This window comes from Sciurus carolinensis, chromosome 9, assembly GCF_902686445.1.
Source record: "Sciurus carolinensis chromosome 9, mSciCar1.2, whole genome shotgun sequence".
Classification (NCBI taxonomy): domain Eukaryota; kingdom Metazoa; phylum Chordata; class Mammalia; order Rodentia; family Sciuridae; genus Sciurus; species Sciurus carolinensis.
Window position 1 is genome coordinate 69,402,850 of NC_062221.1, and position 17,294 is coordinate 69,420,143.

At 44.6% G+C, this 17,294-nt stretch overlaps 1 protein-coding gene across 6 annotated transcripts in view; it reads right to left on the minus strand.

Moving 5' to 3' along the window:
* The window catches only part of Kalrn (kalirin RhoGEF kinase), a 636,539-nt gene extending 619,494 nt beyond the window's left edge, over nt 1-17,045 (minus strand). For all 6 annotated transcript variants that reach the window (XM_047563083.1, XM_047563079.1, XM_047563078.1 and 3 more), the window contains exon 1: nt 16,594-17,045. In XM_047563083.1, the coding sequence (XP_047419039.1) occupies nt 16,594-16,666 (73 nt within the window). In that variant the 5' untranslated portion in view covers nt 16,667-17,045. The remainder of the gene's footprint in view (nt 1-16,593) is intronic.
* Nucleotides 17,046-17,294: the final 249 nt, after the last annotated feature.

Sequence of the window (17,294 nt, forward strand, 5' to 3'; positions counted from 1 at the left end):
GGCCACTTGCTGACCATCAGAATGATTCTCTCTGGGAGATCAGTTTCTCTCTTCACAAAGGAAAAATTCTGGGTCATTTTATGAGCTCTGGCATCAGGAAACTTCTGCAATCTTAAACTATAGAAACAAAGGGCCTCCAAAGAGTGAAAAATCTCCAGAGCACTAGGACAGAAAAGTTCCAAAACCACTTTGCCCCTGGTTCCTATCTGCTTGGCTTCCCTGTTCCCCCATGTTATCCATTTAGCTGGAAATGCTGTGGGTGGGGAATGTATCCTAGGCCATCTAGCTCAGCGTTGATCCTGGCCTCACAAAGGAAAAGGGACTTGCCCAAGTTAAGCAATAGCAACACCATTCTCCTGACACTCAGTCCACTGCTCTTCCACTCCAACCCAACCATCTGACTCCATGGCTCACTGCTATTTTATTTTGCTCCAGAAGTGCCTGGCCTGGCCTAGTTTGCCAGTCTTGCAGTTTCTGCCACCTTTACAGGGGACAGAGTTCCATTCTTCCCAAACTAGAAACGCTACTCACAGCTCATAGCAAGGTTTGAACCCCAGATCCCTGGAGTGGGAATAGTACATAAACACAGAAGCTTTCCTGAGTTAAAAAAGGTGAATTTTTTTGTTAAAACAACAGTGAACAAACAACTCTACAACAGAAGCAGAAGAATAGGAGCCCTAAGTCTGACTTCACTTTTCTATCCATTACTGATTCAAATGGATGTTATTTACCACATCCTTTCTATAGAATATATGTTCATGAGCATTTACACTGATGTTAAAGGAGTTAACCTTATTTGAAAACAGCAAAAACAACTGGAACCAGTCATTTGAGGAGGTGAAAACGACCTCAGAAAGCAGATACCTGCAAGGTAAAGGGAAAACCAGACCCAGTGAAGGCCAGTACCTTCAACATTAGTCATGTTTACCAGACTGAAACATCAGCTTCTCAGAAAGCAGGTCTCAGCAATGCAGCCGATGTGGAACTCATCACCACTCCACTCCTCCAAGACAGAAGGCCCCTGAGCACAGAGACTATGCCACAATTCCCTCTGCACCACAGCACATGGTATGTACCAAGTGTTCCCTAAATGCTTGCTGAAAGAATGACAACACCTCGACCTCGCATGTTTATATGCACATAAACACATGCATGTAAATGATTAGAATCCCAAGGAAGGCAGTCTGCAGTCTTAGAAGCCTCATTTCTAAACTTGTTTCCCAAAATTATAGTTTTAACTAGGGTATATTTTTAAAAATATAATGTACTTTCTTCTTTTTCACAAATTTCCATATATTTAACCTCCCCCTTACTCTACCAGAAGTATCTATTTGCCTCAGGAAAGTTTAGGATAGTTTATAGCAGCAGGCAAAGAGAAAATGTCAATGTTCCACTGTTGATATTCAAATAGGATTTTTTTAGTATGCAGCTTGAATTCTCAAGCTCCTATGAACATATAAAGATCCAGGCTGGGTGGACCTGGCCAGTGGGCTTACTTTAGACCGGAGATGGAAAGTACTCAGGTTCTGACATGAGGGAGATCCCTGCCACAAGACAAGAAGGAAAGCCCTCTCCCTCAAGCATCTAGGGAACATGGGGAAAACTGAGTCTAAAGCAGATAGCAGGGTCCCCGCCTCCTTCTATTTACACTCTCATTTCAAGATCTAACCACAGTTTGGGGAGGGAAGTTTTTAAAATAGCCCAATAGGTGCGATAGCAGCTGAGAACCTAAGGGCATCCCTGAAGTGCTGCAGGGATACTCTAGGAGAATGGCTACTTCCCATCCAGTACTATGATCCATGTGGGATCATGGTAAGTGAAGGAAACCAGGGCACTGACCAGAGCCCGTGTCTAGCTAGGTAAGCCCGTTGCAGGGGTTCTACCTTCCTGTCTTCTCACAGGCAGCACTCCACAAACTGCACATCAACATTTGTCTTTGCTCCCTGGTGATGGTACTCAGAGAGTCAGTGATCAGGGAAAGGCCTAGAGTCAGGACAGATGAGATTGCTTTGTGAAGGGACTTCAACTCCAAATAGTAATGACTTGAATTTTAGTGCTGGATATCAGCACAATACTCCAAAAACACAACACTTCTGCCACACCTTCACAAACGCCCCTACAGACCAGACCAGCCCACTGAAGCAAAGAGCAAAGCAGTGGAGCTAGCATGCCTCAGCTCCTGCCCCCACCACTCAGCTCCACGCAAACACCCCTACACACCCAGACCATGTTTGGAAGAGAAGTAGGGAACAGGAGAAAAATCTAAGCAACTTGAGCAATTTACCTAAAAGAAACAGTCATCCAAAGAGAATAATCTAGCAAATAAAAGAAACAGTATATCATAAAATAACAAAATTGGGTAAGGACAGATGAATTAGCTCCATTTTAGAAGAATTTAAAAGCTACATTTTCTTTGCACATCTGGGTAATATGAAACGTGTAACTGAACTACACTGTCACCCAACAGAAAGAAGCCCTTGGCCACTCTGGGCAGTTAGATGAGTTGCTTTTCCACTCATATGCACATCTCTTCCAAAAGCAAATGGAACATATCATGAAACTTTTCACTCCATCTCCAGTGCTGCCAATTTCCTACCAGACATGAAAAAACATACAGTCCTTAAGCACAGTACGAGCTGTCATTCCCATCAGAGTCCCCCAGCTCAGCTTTCAACCACACTCAAAACCAGAGGAGACCCTGGAGGAGAAGTTGACAACATCCCTTCTCATTTAGTCAGCATTTTTTCCACAGCATTTTCCTTCTATCACCTCACTTTATCTCACACTATTCCTACGAGATGGCAGGGCAACTATGCTGACCTCTTTCTTCAAATGAGGAAAGGGAGTTCCCATCTGTAAAACCAGACATATTAACTGGCTTGGTCAAGTCACAGAGCTATTTAGTGGTGGGTAGAATTGAAAACCAAGGTCTCCTGAATCACATCCTTGGATTCTTCTAAGCAATCACAGACTATGGCTTGTGCACAGACAACTTAAAGTGCTTCTATACATAATTGCAATGTTGGAATGAACTTACAATAGAGCCCACAAAATACATGTGGCTTGTTTGGCTAATTGCGACTGCAAATCTGGTTCCTAATTCACTTAAAGGCACCCTGTAAAAGAGGCAAAGAGAGGCTTCTTTTTGTTCATTTAAATGTCACAAACAAAGCATTCTTAAACATTTCACAGAAAGTTATCCCTTGGAGAACAGGGACTAGCTGTTCTCCCTCTCTCCTGAAGATAAAAGCAGTGGAAATATCCTGACCCCACAGTTGTCTTTCTTTGAAAAGGATCAAAAACTGAGTGTCCCTTCTTAGCATGGTCTGGACCAAATAATGCCCCAGAACAAACACTAGTCCACAGAAAATCTGGGTTATAAGTGTCTACCCTTAGGAGAATGGTTAAATAAAATGTGGCACATCCTCACAACAGAATGTAACACAACTCTTACAACAAATGAGGTAATGTTACATGTACTGACATGGAAAAATGTCCACGATTATAAAGTGATAAAAACAAGTTGCAGAGTAACAGGTACAGCACAATTCTCTTTTTGTTAAATAAAATAAGAAAGCCATGCATTTGTATAAACATGGACTTGTACATGCAACAGGTACATGTATCTGTTGCATTATCCAAACATGAGGGAGGAAGAAAGAGTATTCACTCTTGGCCATATATTCTGTACTTGTTTCAGGTAAATTTTTTTTATTACAATAAGTGTCAGTACCTTTACTCTGCCAAACAACCAAGGGATCTTTTGTCTTCCTAAACTATCTCTATAAAAAGGTTAGTTGGTGTAGTGATGTCTTACTTAGCTCAATGAGATATATGTATTCTAGTGTATTATATAAATTTAAGTTAATTGGAAAAAAATGACTTTATTTATGAAAACGTCTTCTCCTCCCAATTTATTTTTATCTTAATTCAATAACTAAAATTAATGGATCAAGGGAGAGAATACACATAGGAAATAAAAACAAAAAGAAATATTTCAATGTAGCAAATGGGGTTCTCTCTGGGTGATGGGATTACAGTGGCTTTTCTATCCTAATTTATACTTCATCATATATTCCAAATGCTCTATAATGAGCCAGCATTATAATAATGCTTTATACTAAAAAAAAAAAAAAAAAAAAAAAAGTCAAGGGCTGGGGTTGTAGCTCAGTGGTAGAGCACTTGCCTAGCACATGTAAGGCACTGGGTTTGATCCTCAGCACTGCGTAAAAATTAATAAATCAAATAAAGGTATTGTGTCCATCTACGACTTAAAAAAAGATTTAAAAAATTAAGAATTCTGTGATGGTATACCTAAAAATGAATCTCTTTTAATGAAATCTTATATTACTACTTATTTAAATTACTTTTAGCTTATAGATAACAAATACATATTACATGAGTCAATGCATTAATGAAACTCCCTTTCTGAATGATCTCCATTAGTTTTTTCCTCCTAATCCAAGACCATAAACTCTTCCAAGATAAAGACCATGTGCTACTCACTTTTAGTAATTCTCTTAGTATCTGGGATAATACAAGGGCATACCCAGACACTCACTCAATATTGATTAATTAGTCCATTTGCATGTTGGTACTTTCCTATTTGAGTTTTTCTAAAAGGAGAGGGCATCTTTATTTATTCTTTCAGTGCCTATAAAATATGTGAATATTTCTAAACAAATAACAATAGGGGCCCTTCTGACTACTCCAGACTCAACAGATAGCTGTATTTCACATCACTGTTAATTTCTTAAGTCTTTTCAAGGTAGAATTGCCTGTCCACAAAAGTGATACATTTCCTTAGCATATTGTGTTATTATAAGACTGCCAAATGGCCAACACACCAATAAGTAACTCTTAAAAAATCAAATCGACAATACTAAGCAAGTACTATCTGCCAAGCACTGAACTAGGTGTTGAAAAGCATACAGACAAGTCCAAAGTAAAAAGTAGATAAAGCATACCTGAAAAACCAGACTTGAACATTTCCCAAAGCAAGGCCTCCAAAAGGTCTCACAGCCACAGGTGTTCAGTAAGGATTTTGGGAAGAGGCTCATGTCCAGATAAATCTAATCTCACCTGAGACATTTCATCCAAGTTACCACTCAGGAACTCAGGAGTCCACTGTTCTCATCCCCACTCCACAGCCTGCAGGGCAGAGCAGCACACAGGACCTGGCATACCAGCGCACTCCGAACTCAACTGGACAAATCGTCCTTTATGTAATTCTCACTTAGTCTTCAGAAAATGGTTCAATCTGGCTCCTCTCTTTGCCAGCTCTCAGCATCTCTCAGTGCTTGCAGATGACCTTGGCTCCCACTCACTAAGACGACTAAGTTCAGCTTAATTAGAGCTCTAGCATCTGACCTAAAAACCACCTGGTCTTTTTCCATATTCACAGAAGAAGAAATGACCATCCATCCAAGAGAAAGGCTCTTTTGCTCCTTTTCTGACTTTTGAGGAAGCTGATATTCACCCTTGTACCCTACCCACATACATACTACCTCCTAGCACTTTCAGTTTCTACCACTGTCTCCTATGACTCTTTCAAACAGAGTTCCACTCTGAAAAAAATAATAAACTTAACTGACCTGATAACCTTTTAAATTTTTTAATTGAAGTATAATATGCATACATAAATTGCACATATAAATCTACAACTCACTGAAATCTCACAAGCAGAACACACCATCAATTAAAAAAAATAGAATACTACCTGTACCTCCCAAAAAATGTCCTTTTGACTACCATTTTATTTTTTTTCCTTACTTTATTACCAAACTTCCTGAATGAAGTCCATACTGTCTTCATTTTACCACCTTCTCATCCATTTCAGCTCAGACATCTGGTCTTCAAAATCTCCTCCCCACACATATCCAGGTGAAGTTTTTTTCCCTTACTCTACACTCTCACCATATAGTGCACAATCCTCTCTATAGCACTCGTCAAACTACACTGCAGTCATGTTTACATGCCAAGCAGCCCCATGAGACTGCTGCCCTTCTTGTAGGAAGGAACATTCCTGATTTGTCTGCATATCCCCAGTTGGCACTTAGTAGGTACACAGCTGGTGTTGACAGTTGAATGAATGTGTAAGAATAAAGAGATCCACTCAATGAAATCCAGTATTTTGCTAAAATTGATTAGTTCTTTGTCTAGTTCCCATCAAGAATAATATTTCATAGTTAAAACCCAGTGACTGGAGTCCAAAAGAATGACCAGAAAATTATACTATTCCAATACTTGGTCAGGCATCTCTTTCCACCCAAGAATCTGTGCTTGTTATATGCCAGTGCACTGGAGTATAGAGAAAAGACTGAAAGATTTGCCCTTCCCTGACAAACTGTGACACTCCTCCCATTGGTGCCCCTTCCACTGCCACACTCCCAACATCCATTCCTGCCAATCTTTTCCCCAACTGTTTGTGGAGCTGTTCCCCCCTTTGACCACAGCCTTCTTTCTAGGACAGTAAGTAGACAGACAGGAATCCCTCGGGAACCCCACACCCCTCCTCCCAGCCCCCTTTTGTCATATCCAATTAACCATCTGTCAGTTCTTGGCCCCCTTCTAGGCTCACTGTCCAGCTGCCAACTCAATACTGCACCCCCACCCCCACAAGATGCCCATTGTCCCTGGGCTACAGGGTAAGAGTATAAAAGGTGGAGATTTTAGCCAAATCCCTAGTCCCTTGCCTGTCATGCCCTGAAGCAACTGTAACTCCAACTTAAAAATCATACCCCTACCTATCTGTATACTGTGAAGTGAGGGAGGGAGGGACTTACTGAAGCATCTTGATTTTCATAATTTGAAAAAAATGGATTCATCTAAATAGTAATCTAATAATTATGTTATACATAATATAGTCATACTATAATGTGTTCATATATAATTATTTATAATATGAATGTGACTATCAAAATATACCTACAAGCATCAAGCAATCTTGAAAGGCAAGACTAATTTTTACCCATTTTGCAGATAAGAAACTAAACTTCAGAGGGGTTATAATTCGTACAAAGTCACACAGCTAGTAAGTTTTCTGTTCTAAGATTCAATGATTCTGGGACCAAAGGAAAGTCCTGTCTCCTTCTGCTCTAGGGAAGATAAGCCCAGTGTCTTGGGCCTGTGTGAGGGGTTTCCTCCTCATAGAGAAGAATGGGCAAGAGGCTCTTCCATAACCTCTACTCAGTTTCTGCTTTCTGGAATTCAAGAACAGATGCCATCCTGGTAGATCCCTTAATGGGCAGGGAAGATCCTCCCCAGGAGGCTTCCCAGACCTTCTTGCTCCACTCTGCTTTCCTCTGTCCTCTCCTCACTTACCACCTCCCCCACTTGCCTTTCTGACTCATTCTACGTAGGAGGTGATTCTGCAGACACACTACAGCCTAGAGCAGTCCCACCTTAAGAGAATTTCTTGGATTCCCTAGCCTTGATTCCAGGCTTCTCTGCCCAGAGGACCACATCAACTAGCCTACCCATTTCACAGGTTGCACGAGCACAGCAGTACTGACCTCTGACTCTCAGAGATGCTCTCTCCACTGGAGTTTCATTCAGGCACATCATGTCCTAAGGTCCTTACTAGCGACTTCACTAAAGTCCACCTTTACCCTAGTTTCCAAGAAAGAAGCATCCTCTGCCAGTCCAAGCCTGACTCCTAGGCTAACCTTGAAATCCATCTCTCAGGCTCGTCCAAGACCCTCCTCCATCAATTGCTCCTCTCTTCCTAAATACTCATTCTCCTCTTTGTGTCTGCCTTCTCCCTCTGCCCCGCCTCAGGTATTCACATATCTTCCCTACCTAAAAAAAACTCCCTTCAATTTTGTTTCCCCATCTCCAACTACTTTACTATTTTTAACCTTCCCTTCACAGTCAAACCTTTCCAAAGAGTCATCTATATGCACTCCCCCACTTCCTCCCCAGCCACTCACTCTCCATTCCCCCTGCAATTTGAATTCCACCTCCCATACAGGATTGAAACTGTAATTTCAAAGGTTACCAATGATCTCCCTGTTTCTGGAACCAGTGGTGTTTGCTCAGTTCCATCTCCCTCAAGTCCCTGCAGCATCAGACCCTGTTGATCATCTGATTTTCTCCAAGCACTGCTCTCTCCTGGTTCTCCTCTAATTTTTTACTTAAATCTACCGTTCTGTCCTTGGCCCTCTGCCCTTAAATCTGTGTAAGCTTTTCGTTTATTATCTCATCTATTCTGATAATTCCAGCCACAACTTCTTTCAGATATCTACTAAATCTGTATTTCCAGCTCTGGTCTCCCTCCAAAATTCCAGACTCCCTTCGTTATCCACCTACTGAATCAACACCTCCCTTTGCTATGTCACTGACACCTGAAGTGCAACATGTCCCAAAGCAAATTCTCCAATCCTCCCTCTCCTCATGCCTCCCCACAGCTGCTTTTCCTATTCCAACTCTTGATTTTGACTAAGGACACCTCCATCCTCCCAGACACCCAGGCTTTAAACTTTGGAATAATCTTGTATTCCTACCTCTTCCTCCACACCCCTACAACAAGTTGTCAGGTCCTATAAATTCAATCTCCACAAAATCCCTCATAACTACCCTGGCCTTTCCATTTTTACCATGGCATTTGAAGTTCAGACCCTCCTAACCTATCACAGTGGTCTCCTAATCTGCCCTGGCCAGCAACCTCCCCCCACTCCAATGGACCCTCCACAGGGCTGCCACATTCTTCCTGATCATGCCACTGCCGCATTCAGAAACCTTTATGGACTCCTAAAACACCTGCAGAAGGACCAAACTCATTGGGGTTCCATTCAAAGTCTTCATGACCTAGGAGCCTAGTAAACGTTTGATAACAAAGCAATCAATCACCCCCCTTTTTAGTCTCAGCTCCCACTGATCCTCCACATACATCCTTTGGGTCACATAAACTGTCCCCAACAAAGCCACAAATGTTCACACACCATTCCAACACAGGAAAGCACTTTCACTTCAGGACCACCTCCACACCACCCCAGTTACTAAGAAAGAAGCATCTTTCTCTAGCTCACTGCTGATCCCTCAACTGATCTTGAGATCCACCCTCCAGATTCATCCAAGACCTACTATCCAAATACCTACCCATCCTTCAAGTCCCAGCTGGAGGATAAATAACCATTCCCTTAAGTTCATAGTTCACCCACCACTTTTCACTCTTCTGCTTGTTTAACCCTTATATCTATGTTCTCCAGCTAGGGTTCTAATAATGCCATTGGGCAGCAGGCAAAGAGACAAAGCTAATTCTCCAACAGTTTCTTCTTAACCTACCTAAATTAATTCCTGTCCTCCCAGATGATTCTTTCTGTTCCTTCACTCCCCAACAGACACGATTTCAAGCAGCTCTATTGATCCAACAGCTCTGTGGCTGTCAGTCATTTCCCAGTTATTTAGCTGCCAGTCATTCACACACAAAGAAGTGGCAGGTGGAGTCTGAACTGCAGGCAGGCAGAGAAGATTCAGGAAGGGACTGATTCCCTGTACCCACCTGAAGCCCAATGGAAGCAAGAAGCAGGAACTCCATTCTTACTAGGTTCCTTCAGATGGCATTGGGCCATGTGGCCAAGGCATGGACAGTGGCTGGAGGGAGGGGGAATTAGCATTTTATTCTTTGTGGAAGAAGAGAAAACAGGAGTGCCCCAATCTGTTGTAAGAAGATGGCCCATTCAGTCCCCTTGGGAAACCAAAATGAGAAGGATTTCTTCTCTTTTGGAGTAGAAAGATCCTGTGGAGGTCAGTTTAAATAAGATGCTACTTGTCAGAAGAGGCACTTAGAGTAATAGAATATTCCATTTGGAAGAAACTATCTACATATATTTGGATAGCATTGTACAACTTATAAAGACCTTCACATCTTATTTGAATCTCTCAACAGCTCTATAAAGGAGGGAGGTGGGATACTATTATCCTCATCTTACACAGATTTTAAAGTCACTTTCCCAAGTCATCAGATAAGCAGAGTAGAGTTTCATCTCCTGCTCTCTTTCCTGACCTTCTAAGTCTCCTTTGCAGACTTTTTCTCCTTTTCCAACCCCTTAAGTTCAAGTGCTCCCTGAGGGGTATATTTATATCCATTCCCATTCCCGTTCTATATTCTTTTCTTTAATGGTTTTATACACTCCCAGCACAGTAGCTGACTGCTACAGGCACTCGATAAATAATCTGTCAAACAGATAATCAAATGAATGAAAAAGCACTGAAGCCCAAATCCTAGCCTTCTGAGTCCACATGTGGGATCCTGGACTCCATAGTGCCACTGCTCCAGCACCTCCCCATCCATGTCAAAGTCCTGCCCAGCATCCCTCCAGATATGTCCCAGTCCCCGTGCCACCACGTTCACTGCATAACTAAAACAGCAGGAACAACTAGGATTTATTGTGCTCCTGTGGTGTATCAGAGACTGCTAGGTGTGTCACATACTTTTTTCTGCTTAATCCTTTCAACCTGTGAAACAAGCTTCATTTTGCAGAAGAGTGAGGATCAGTAAGTTACCCAGACCTTACACTAGTTAGTACTGCACCTATCTGATCCAAAACTATGCCAGGGTTTCTCAACCTTAGCACTATTGACATTTTTTGACGAGATAATTCTTCCCTGTCCTGTGCATTGTAAAATGTTTAGTAGCACCTTTAAACTCTGTACCCACTAAATGCCTGCAATACACTGTCCCCTCCAAGTTCTGACAACCAAACTATATCTCCAGACATTGCCAAATGTGCCCTGGTTGGGGGTGGGGACAGGATTGCCACTGGTTGAGAACCACTGCCTACCTCTAGAAGTAAATTGCCAAGTACCAGGACCAGAGGAACTTCAAAGTGTTCATTCTCCAACAGCCAACTAACACCTAGTTCATCTATGCTAACGTTATATTAGTATTTACAGTCAGGTAGACTTATCTTACTTTCACCTAATTTCTTTCTGTAGATTTGGTTCATCCTAACACCTTCTTTCATTCCTAAGGAACCATTAAACACAACTAGATGGAATGAATGTTGTAACAACAGAGTTATTGATGATTGGTGGTACAAGGATGAACCAAAGTCTCCTAAATCTTATAGAGGTGGTCCTGGATGTTACTGCTATGTTCTAAAATATATAAATGTAGAATGGTCTAAGTAAATATAAAATTAGGAATATTAACAATATCCCCTTCCAGAAACTCTGTCAAAACTTCTATAGAAGTTCCTGGAAAAATGGCATAATTAAATGCCCAATTTATGATGGGTGGAAGTGAAAGAAAATTAAAAAGGTAAAATAAGTGTTGAATTAAGCCTCTCGTCTACCTTCTGGAGCACTCGGTGTAATGTCAAAAAGAAATGTTTTCCCTTGCTGCAAAAGAGACCTCAGGAGGACCCTCCCTTTTAGGTGCCCAGCAATGCACACAGACTGAGTGGTGATATTTAAAAAAAAAAAAAAAAAAAAAAAGTATATAAATGTAGATTGTTATTCTAAAATCTCCCTTCTGTATGGTCTGGATATGATGATAGTTTCAGTTGCCCTGTTGAGGGGAGATGGGGTTATTACCTCAGAGAAAAGTTTAAGGAATCATACAGTGAATACAAATACGCTATCATCTAGAATCAATAACTGCTATGTTTGCCATCTTTACTTTATCTATATAAGGAGGATTGATAAATCATATGATATTCTAAAGACCTTTAACTTCACTGGGTGAGATAAGTCCTACATGTATGAAAGGGTTAAAGAGCAATACAATACCACTGATGAACAGAAAATGAATACAGTCAGTCAGTGTTTTAGAGAGGTAGTCCCTGTGGTTCTGAAAGCTCCCAGAAGAAAGCAGAACTCAAGCTATGAAAAATGAGTTGAATGTGGAACATGGCAGTAGCAGGGGGATGGAATCAAGGAGAATGTGAGTCAAGGTGCCCTTGGACAGTGAGAAGGGCAGTCTAGCTGGAGCTGAATAATGAAGTATGGACTTGAACCTAAAAGCTCTAGGGAGTCACTCTAGGTTCATAAACCAAGTAGTGACATGATGAAAGTAGTGCTTTAGGAACTGTAATCTGCCTGTAGGTGCAATGTGGAGTGGGGATAAGGGAGCAAATGAGAGGGATGAGAAGAAGGGCCTTAGAGGCACAATAGGACCTGGCCTGAGGCAGTTGCCCTGAGGATGAGAGGAAGGGCTAACTATGCAAGATAACCCAATGGGGTTTGTTAGAGGAAAGAGATTCTTCACAGACAGTATTAAACTTTTAACATCATGACTGGGAGAGTGAAGATGCCACTTACAGAATTAAGGAAGTCAAGAGGAAGAGATAATTTGGGGAGTTGGAAAGACACGCAGAGCTAAGCCCAAAGTCGGCAGAAGCCCAAGTAACAGCAAAAACTCTAGTTGAAAATGTCTGGATTCAAAGGCCAAAGCACTACAGAAAGATGGAGGTAGATCTTCTCACATCAATCTTTTCATTCATTTTCTTTTTTTCCTTTGCATCTTAAAGAGGTTCCTCATGTGCTCATTAGCTCTTACTTGTGTTAGGGAACCTACTCTTGTCTCACCTCTCCAGGTGTTCAACTCAACCACCATTCTAGCATCTCAGTTTTTCTCCTCTACAAGTTCTCTCTCTGGCACCCCAAACTGCTCTGATCCTGAAAAAAAATTTTTTTTTAATTTTTTAAACCTCCTTTTCTTGAAATTAATGTCCTTTCTGGCTAGCACACTTCTGTTTCTCCCTTCACTAATAAACCCTGCAAGTAACTAATTCCTGTTCACTACCTAAATACCCACTCTGAATACTTCCTTTAATCCTGTGGCCCCCCAGAGGGAGCTGGCAGGGTCACCTTTTTATCATGCCCCAGCACTCCTCTTACTCAACCCTGTGTGCAGCTGGTCATCACAACAGAGTCCATGCTGACTCCCTGGGTTCTCCAGAATCAAGTCTCCTGTGCTGCCACTTCCAAAATAAGAGTTTCTCCCCCAAATCTAACTTTAGCCCTTTCCCTTCTTCCACTCCCTCCCTCCGAGAGCTGATGCATTCAGGAAGCATCAGCTGCATTTGGCCTTCCAAAGTAGCATCACCAGCTCTAGCCTCCTGCTCATGCTCTTGTCTTGAGTCCCACATTTCCATCTCCTGACAAAACAACTCCTCTTGGATGTCTGCCTCCAATTCGTCATGTACAAAGCAAAAAATTATTATCTTCCCTGCAAAAAAAGGCTCCTGTCCTAACTGGACATCAGTTAGTTGACACCCTGTCCATCCTGACTCTCAACTCAGTTACTTCAGTTTTCTTGTGGGCTTTACCTCCTTATCCCCCTATAACGAGTTTATCAATAAATCCCCACATTTCCACCTCTAAAAATGTCTTTCAGAGTCATCCCTGACTGCCCATCCTTTCAGTCACCAACCTAGACCAAGCCCCTTCCGTCAGTTCAGGATCACTTTGCATTTCCAGGGGCCCCATCTGTTTTTCTTCTCTACTTCATCAATAATACTGCTCCCAAATTAACCTTTCCAAACACAACTTTCCCCATAATATACCTTTGCTCCAGGACCTATAATGATTCTCTACTGCCCCTGAATCAAATCCAAACTCCTCTCATAGGCTTCCAAGAATCCCTATGGTGCTTATCCAACCTTGTTTCCATTCCTCACCTACACCTTCCACTCAGTCATCCCAGTTCCTCAAGGTCCCAAACCCCTTGCCTTTGCCTATTCTCCACCCACCCTTGACACCTCTCGAGCTGTGTCAACTTTTAACCTATAGCACTCTAATACTTAACAATTAATTAATCTCTGAGCAGTAATCTAAAAGCTCTCTGAGGGCAGAAACCACTTGGAATTATTTCTTTTCTGTTCCACAGCATATTGGGGAGCAGAAGGCTCCTAGTCAAGTTTAAAAGTCCTTGTTGATTGATTAGTTGCTTGGTTTCTATTCTGAGTTCCCATATCTCCCCTCATTACCACAACCAATAAAAGATTTTAAATTAAATTTAAATTTAAAAGTTATAGCACACTTTCTCAGGCTGAGAACAGAATATTTTCAGGAAGATGATCCTGAAGCTATCAATCTATAACAACAGCAGCCTGGAGTCGGGGGGTTGTCTGTCCATGCACATGCAGGGAGTAAGATTTGAGGTATCAAGCTCAAATCAGTTGGTCAAGAAAATTAAAATACCAAAATAATCAGAAGAAGATGAGAAAGAAAACAAAATGATAGAATTGCTTAAAACATGCCTAATTAGAGGCATAGTATGCCAGGGTTCTGACAAAGTAATTGCAATCTAGTCTTATGTATGAAAAATTTTCCACCAGAAAGAAGGGGGTAACCCTTGTGTTGCAGATTTCAAAATTTTGTTTGAGGGTTTCTCAATTGTTCAATTGAATACGTTTCCATTCAACCTACTATCAGGTGTAGCGCTATGTTCCACAGAGGTGGGCAATCAGAAGGGAGAAAGTTCAGAAACATGGCTTTTCTACGCCTAATAATCCCCAGCAAGAGCCTCAGCCAGAGACTGAAAGAGGGGTGAGAATCAGAAAGCAGAGCACAGAGGGCCACACAGAATGTGTGGTGGTCCTGGACCTACCCGCTTCTGCAACTTGTTACAGGCCATCAGTCATTTCCAGCTTTATGCATTGAGGATTTAACATTCCTCTGTTCTAAGTATACATCAGATCTAACCCACCCCCAACAGGGCTGCCCAAGAAGGTAGAAGGTATCCCCAGTAGAAGTCCCACAAGAGACTGACCCCAGTCTGCTATTTACTCTGTGAGTCAGTAATATAAGCCATACATTGTATTTTGAAAGGTCCTGGGAAAAATAACACATTGGACCATTATAGGTCATTAATAACATTAACATTGTGTGAATTCAGATATCAGAAATAAGTAAGACTCCAGAAATTGAGCTTCAGGGGGACAGAGAGACAGGACCTAGTGTTGGGATGGTAGGAAGAGGAAGATGGAGTGGGCCCCTAAAGATGAAAGTAGAATCTAGAAAAAGAAGGTATGAAGGTTCACATCTCAAATTTTTCCCCAGAGCTAAGAAATACAGACTCTTGCCCCAGATGGAAGGCCAGGGGTCAATTGGGCCCTTCTGGGGATTCGATTGTCAGTCCCCAGAACCCCTTCCCTAGATTCCAGGTTAAAACTCAGTCTAGACACCTCTTTAGAATTCATGTTTTGGGTAATGGAAATGTGTGTGTGTGTGTGTGTGTGTGTGTGTGTGTGTGTTTGTGTGTGTGTGCAAGGGGTGAGGAAAGAACATGGAATCCATGGTTGGGGGAGAAGAAGGAAGGTGGGCAGGCTGAGCCCCCAAACTTGGATGGGATGACAGGGTCTCCCTCTGGTTTCCCACGTCCTAGTTTCAACTCCTGTCCTCCAGCTCTTTCCTCTAGAAATTAGAGGATGAACATATGGGTCAGTTAAGTGTTAACTTCCAAGATACAAATCTCCCCAGCAAAGCACCCCACCCCCTTCCCTAGAGATGACCTCCAGGGCAAAGCAATGGTGTTAGGAAACAGATGGATGTGCAGCCTCCAGAGCTAAACTGACCCCTGACCCCACCAGTTCATGTCCTCTAATCCAACTTTCCCAAAGGAAAGGGCAGATGTGTGGGGCCCCCATAACTTCTTGGACTCCTTGGGTCAAGACTCCACACAAAATGGTTCCAGACATGTGGGATGATGGGAAACCACACACAGAGATCTGGTGGAAGCCACAGGTAAAGGGAAGACGGGAACTCCTTGGCCACGGCAGAAACGGGGCCACAGGTGGTGGGAGATGCGGGTGGCCGGTCTATCTGGGAAAGGGACTGTGTAGCCAGGGATCAGAAGGAGCTACAGACCTCAGGCATGGGAGGTGGCGGAGGTGCAAAAAGCTGGAAAGGTATCTCAGGGCTCCACACATCACAGGCAAGCAAAGATTTGGTGGGTGTGTATGAGAGGCACGCTAACTCACACTTCCAGAAACGAGTGAGTCTCATGAAAGCTCGTCCATTCCCAGAACTGAAGAAGAGGGGGACCAGGAGGGGACTCGAGGTGCCCACTGCCCTCCCTGCCCAGTCTTCCTCTCAAGTCCAACAGCTGGCTCCGCACACGCACCGGGTCCGCCCGGCTCCTGCCTGTCAGTCTGCGGTTTGCGCGTCCCCGGGTCCCCACTGCCCCTCTTTGCACATCAGGGCCCAGGGCCCTGGCCGGAGGAGGGGTGCCGGCCCAGGGCGGCCAGGAGCGGGGCTGACAGGCACCGGAGGAGGCGGGTGCCGAGGGAGGGGCCGGAGACCGCCGGTAGCTGGAGCGGCGCGCTGCAAAGTGATCCAACATCGCCCCATCCCCGCGCTCCGGGAGAAGGCGGCCCAAGGGGACCGCCTCCCGCCTCCCCAACACAGACTCCCGTAACTGGGTGAACGCCGAGGGGCGCGAGCTCCCAGCCCCCACGCCCTCCCCAAAACCCAACCACCACTGCCATAACAACAAGAATCTCCGCAACTCCAGCCCCGACGACCGCGGGGGACTGCTCCCCAACATGCACTCCCCAGCAACAGCCTGCCTTCCCCAAACTTGTCCGAGACGCCGCGTCCAGGGCAACAGCCCTCACCCCCGGCCCCGCGCCCTGCCCGGCTTACCTGTCCGGAAAAAGGCGTCCACGTCCGAGTCGGCTGCTCCTCCTTCCTCCGCTGCCCCCTCCGGGGGGTTCATGACTGGAAGAGGGTGTCCGCGGGCAGCCGGGGACCGGCGAAGCCTGGGGCCGAGGACGGCTCGGCGCCCGGTGGGCGGAGGGCGCGGGGTGTAGCGGCCGTGGCCGCAGAGCCAGCGACCGCGGGGCTTCGAGGGCAGGCGCTAGGGCGCGGGGCTGGGGCAGAGGACGCCGAGCTCCCTCAGGCGGCGGCGCGCGGCGGGTTGGGGGCGCCGGCCGCCGGCTCCCCCATGGTGCCCCTTCCCTGGGGCGCTGGCCGCCTGCTGTCTGGCCGGGCCGGGGCCCGGGGCTAGGGTCCGGGCTGCCTGGGCGCCCCGCTGTCCCCCAGCAGCGGCAGCTGGCTCTCCTCCTCGCCCGTCTGCCTGTCTCTATTGTTCAGCCCTGCTCGGCTCTCTCCTCTTTATTTTTCCTCCTCCCTCCCACCCTCCCTGTCTCCCTACCTCCTCCCTCCCTCCCTCGCCCGCTCACTCGCTCACTACCTCCCTCCCAGCTCGCTCGCTCTCTGGCTCCCCCTCTGGCTCCCGCCGCCGCCGTCTTCCCTGCTCCTCCCCCCGGCTCCCGCTCCCTCAGTCCCGGCCAACAATGACCCGGGCACCGCCGAGCTCCACAGAAGCTCCCGCCCCGCCCGGG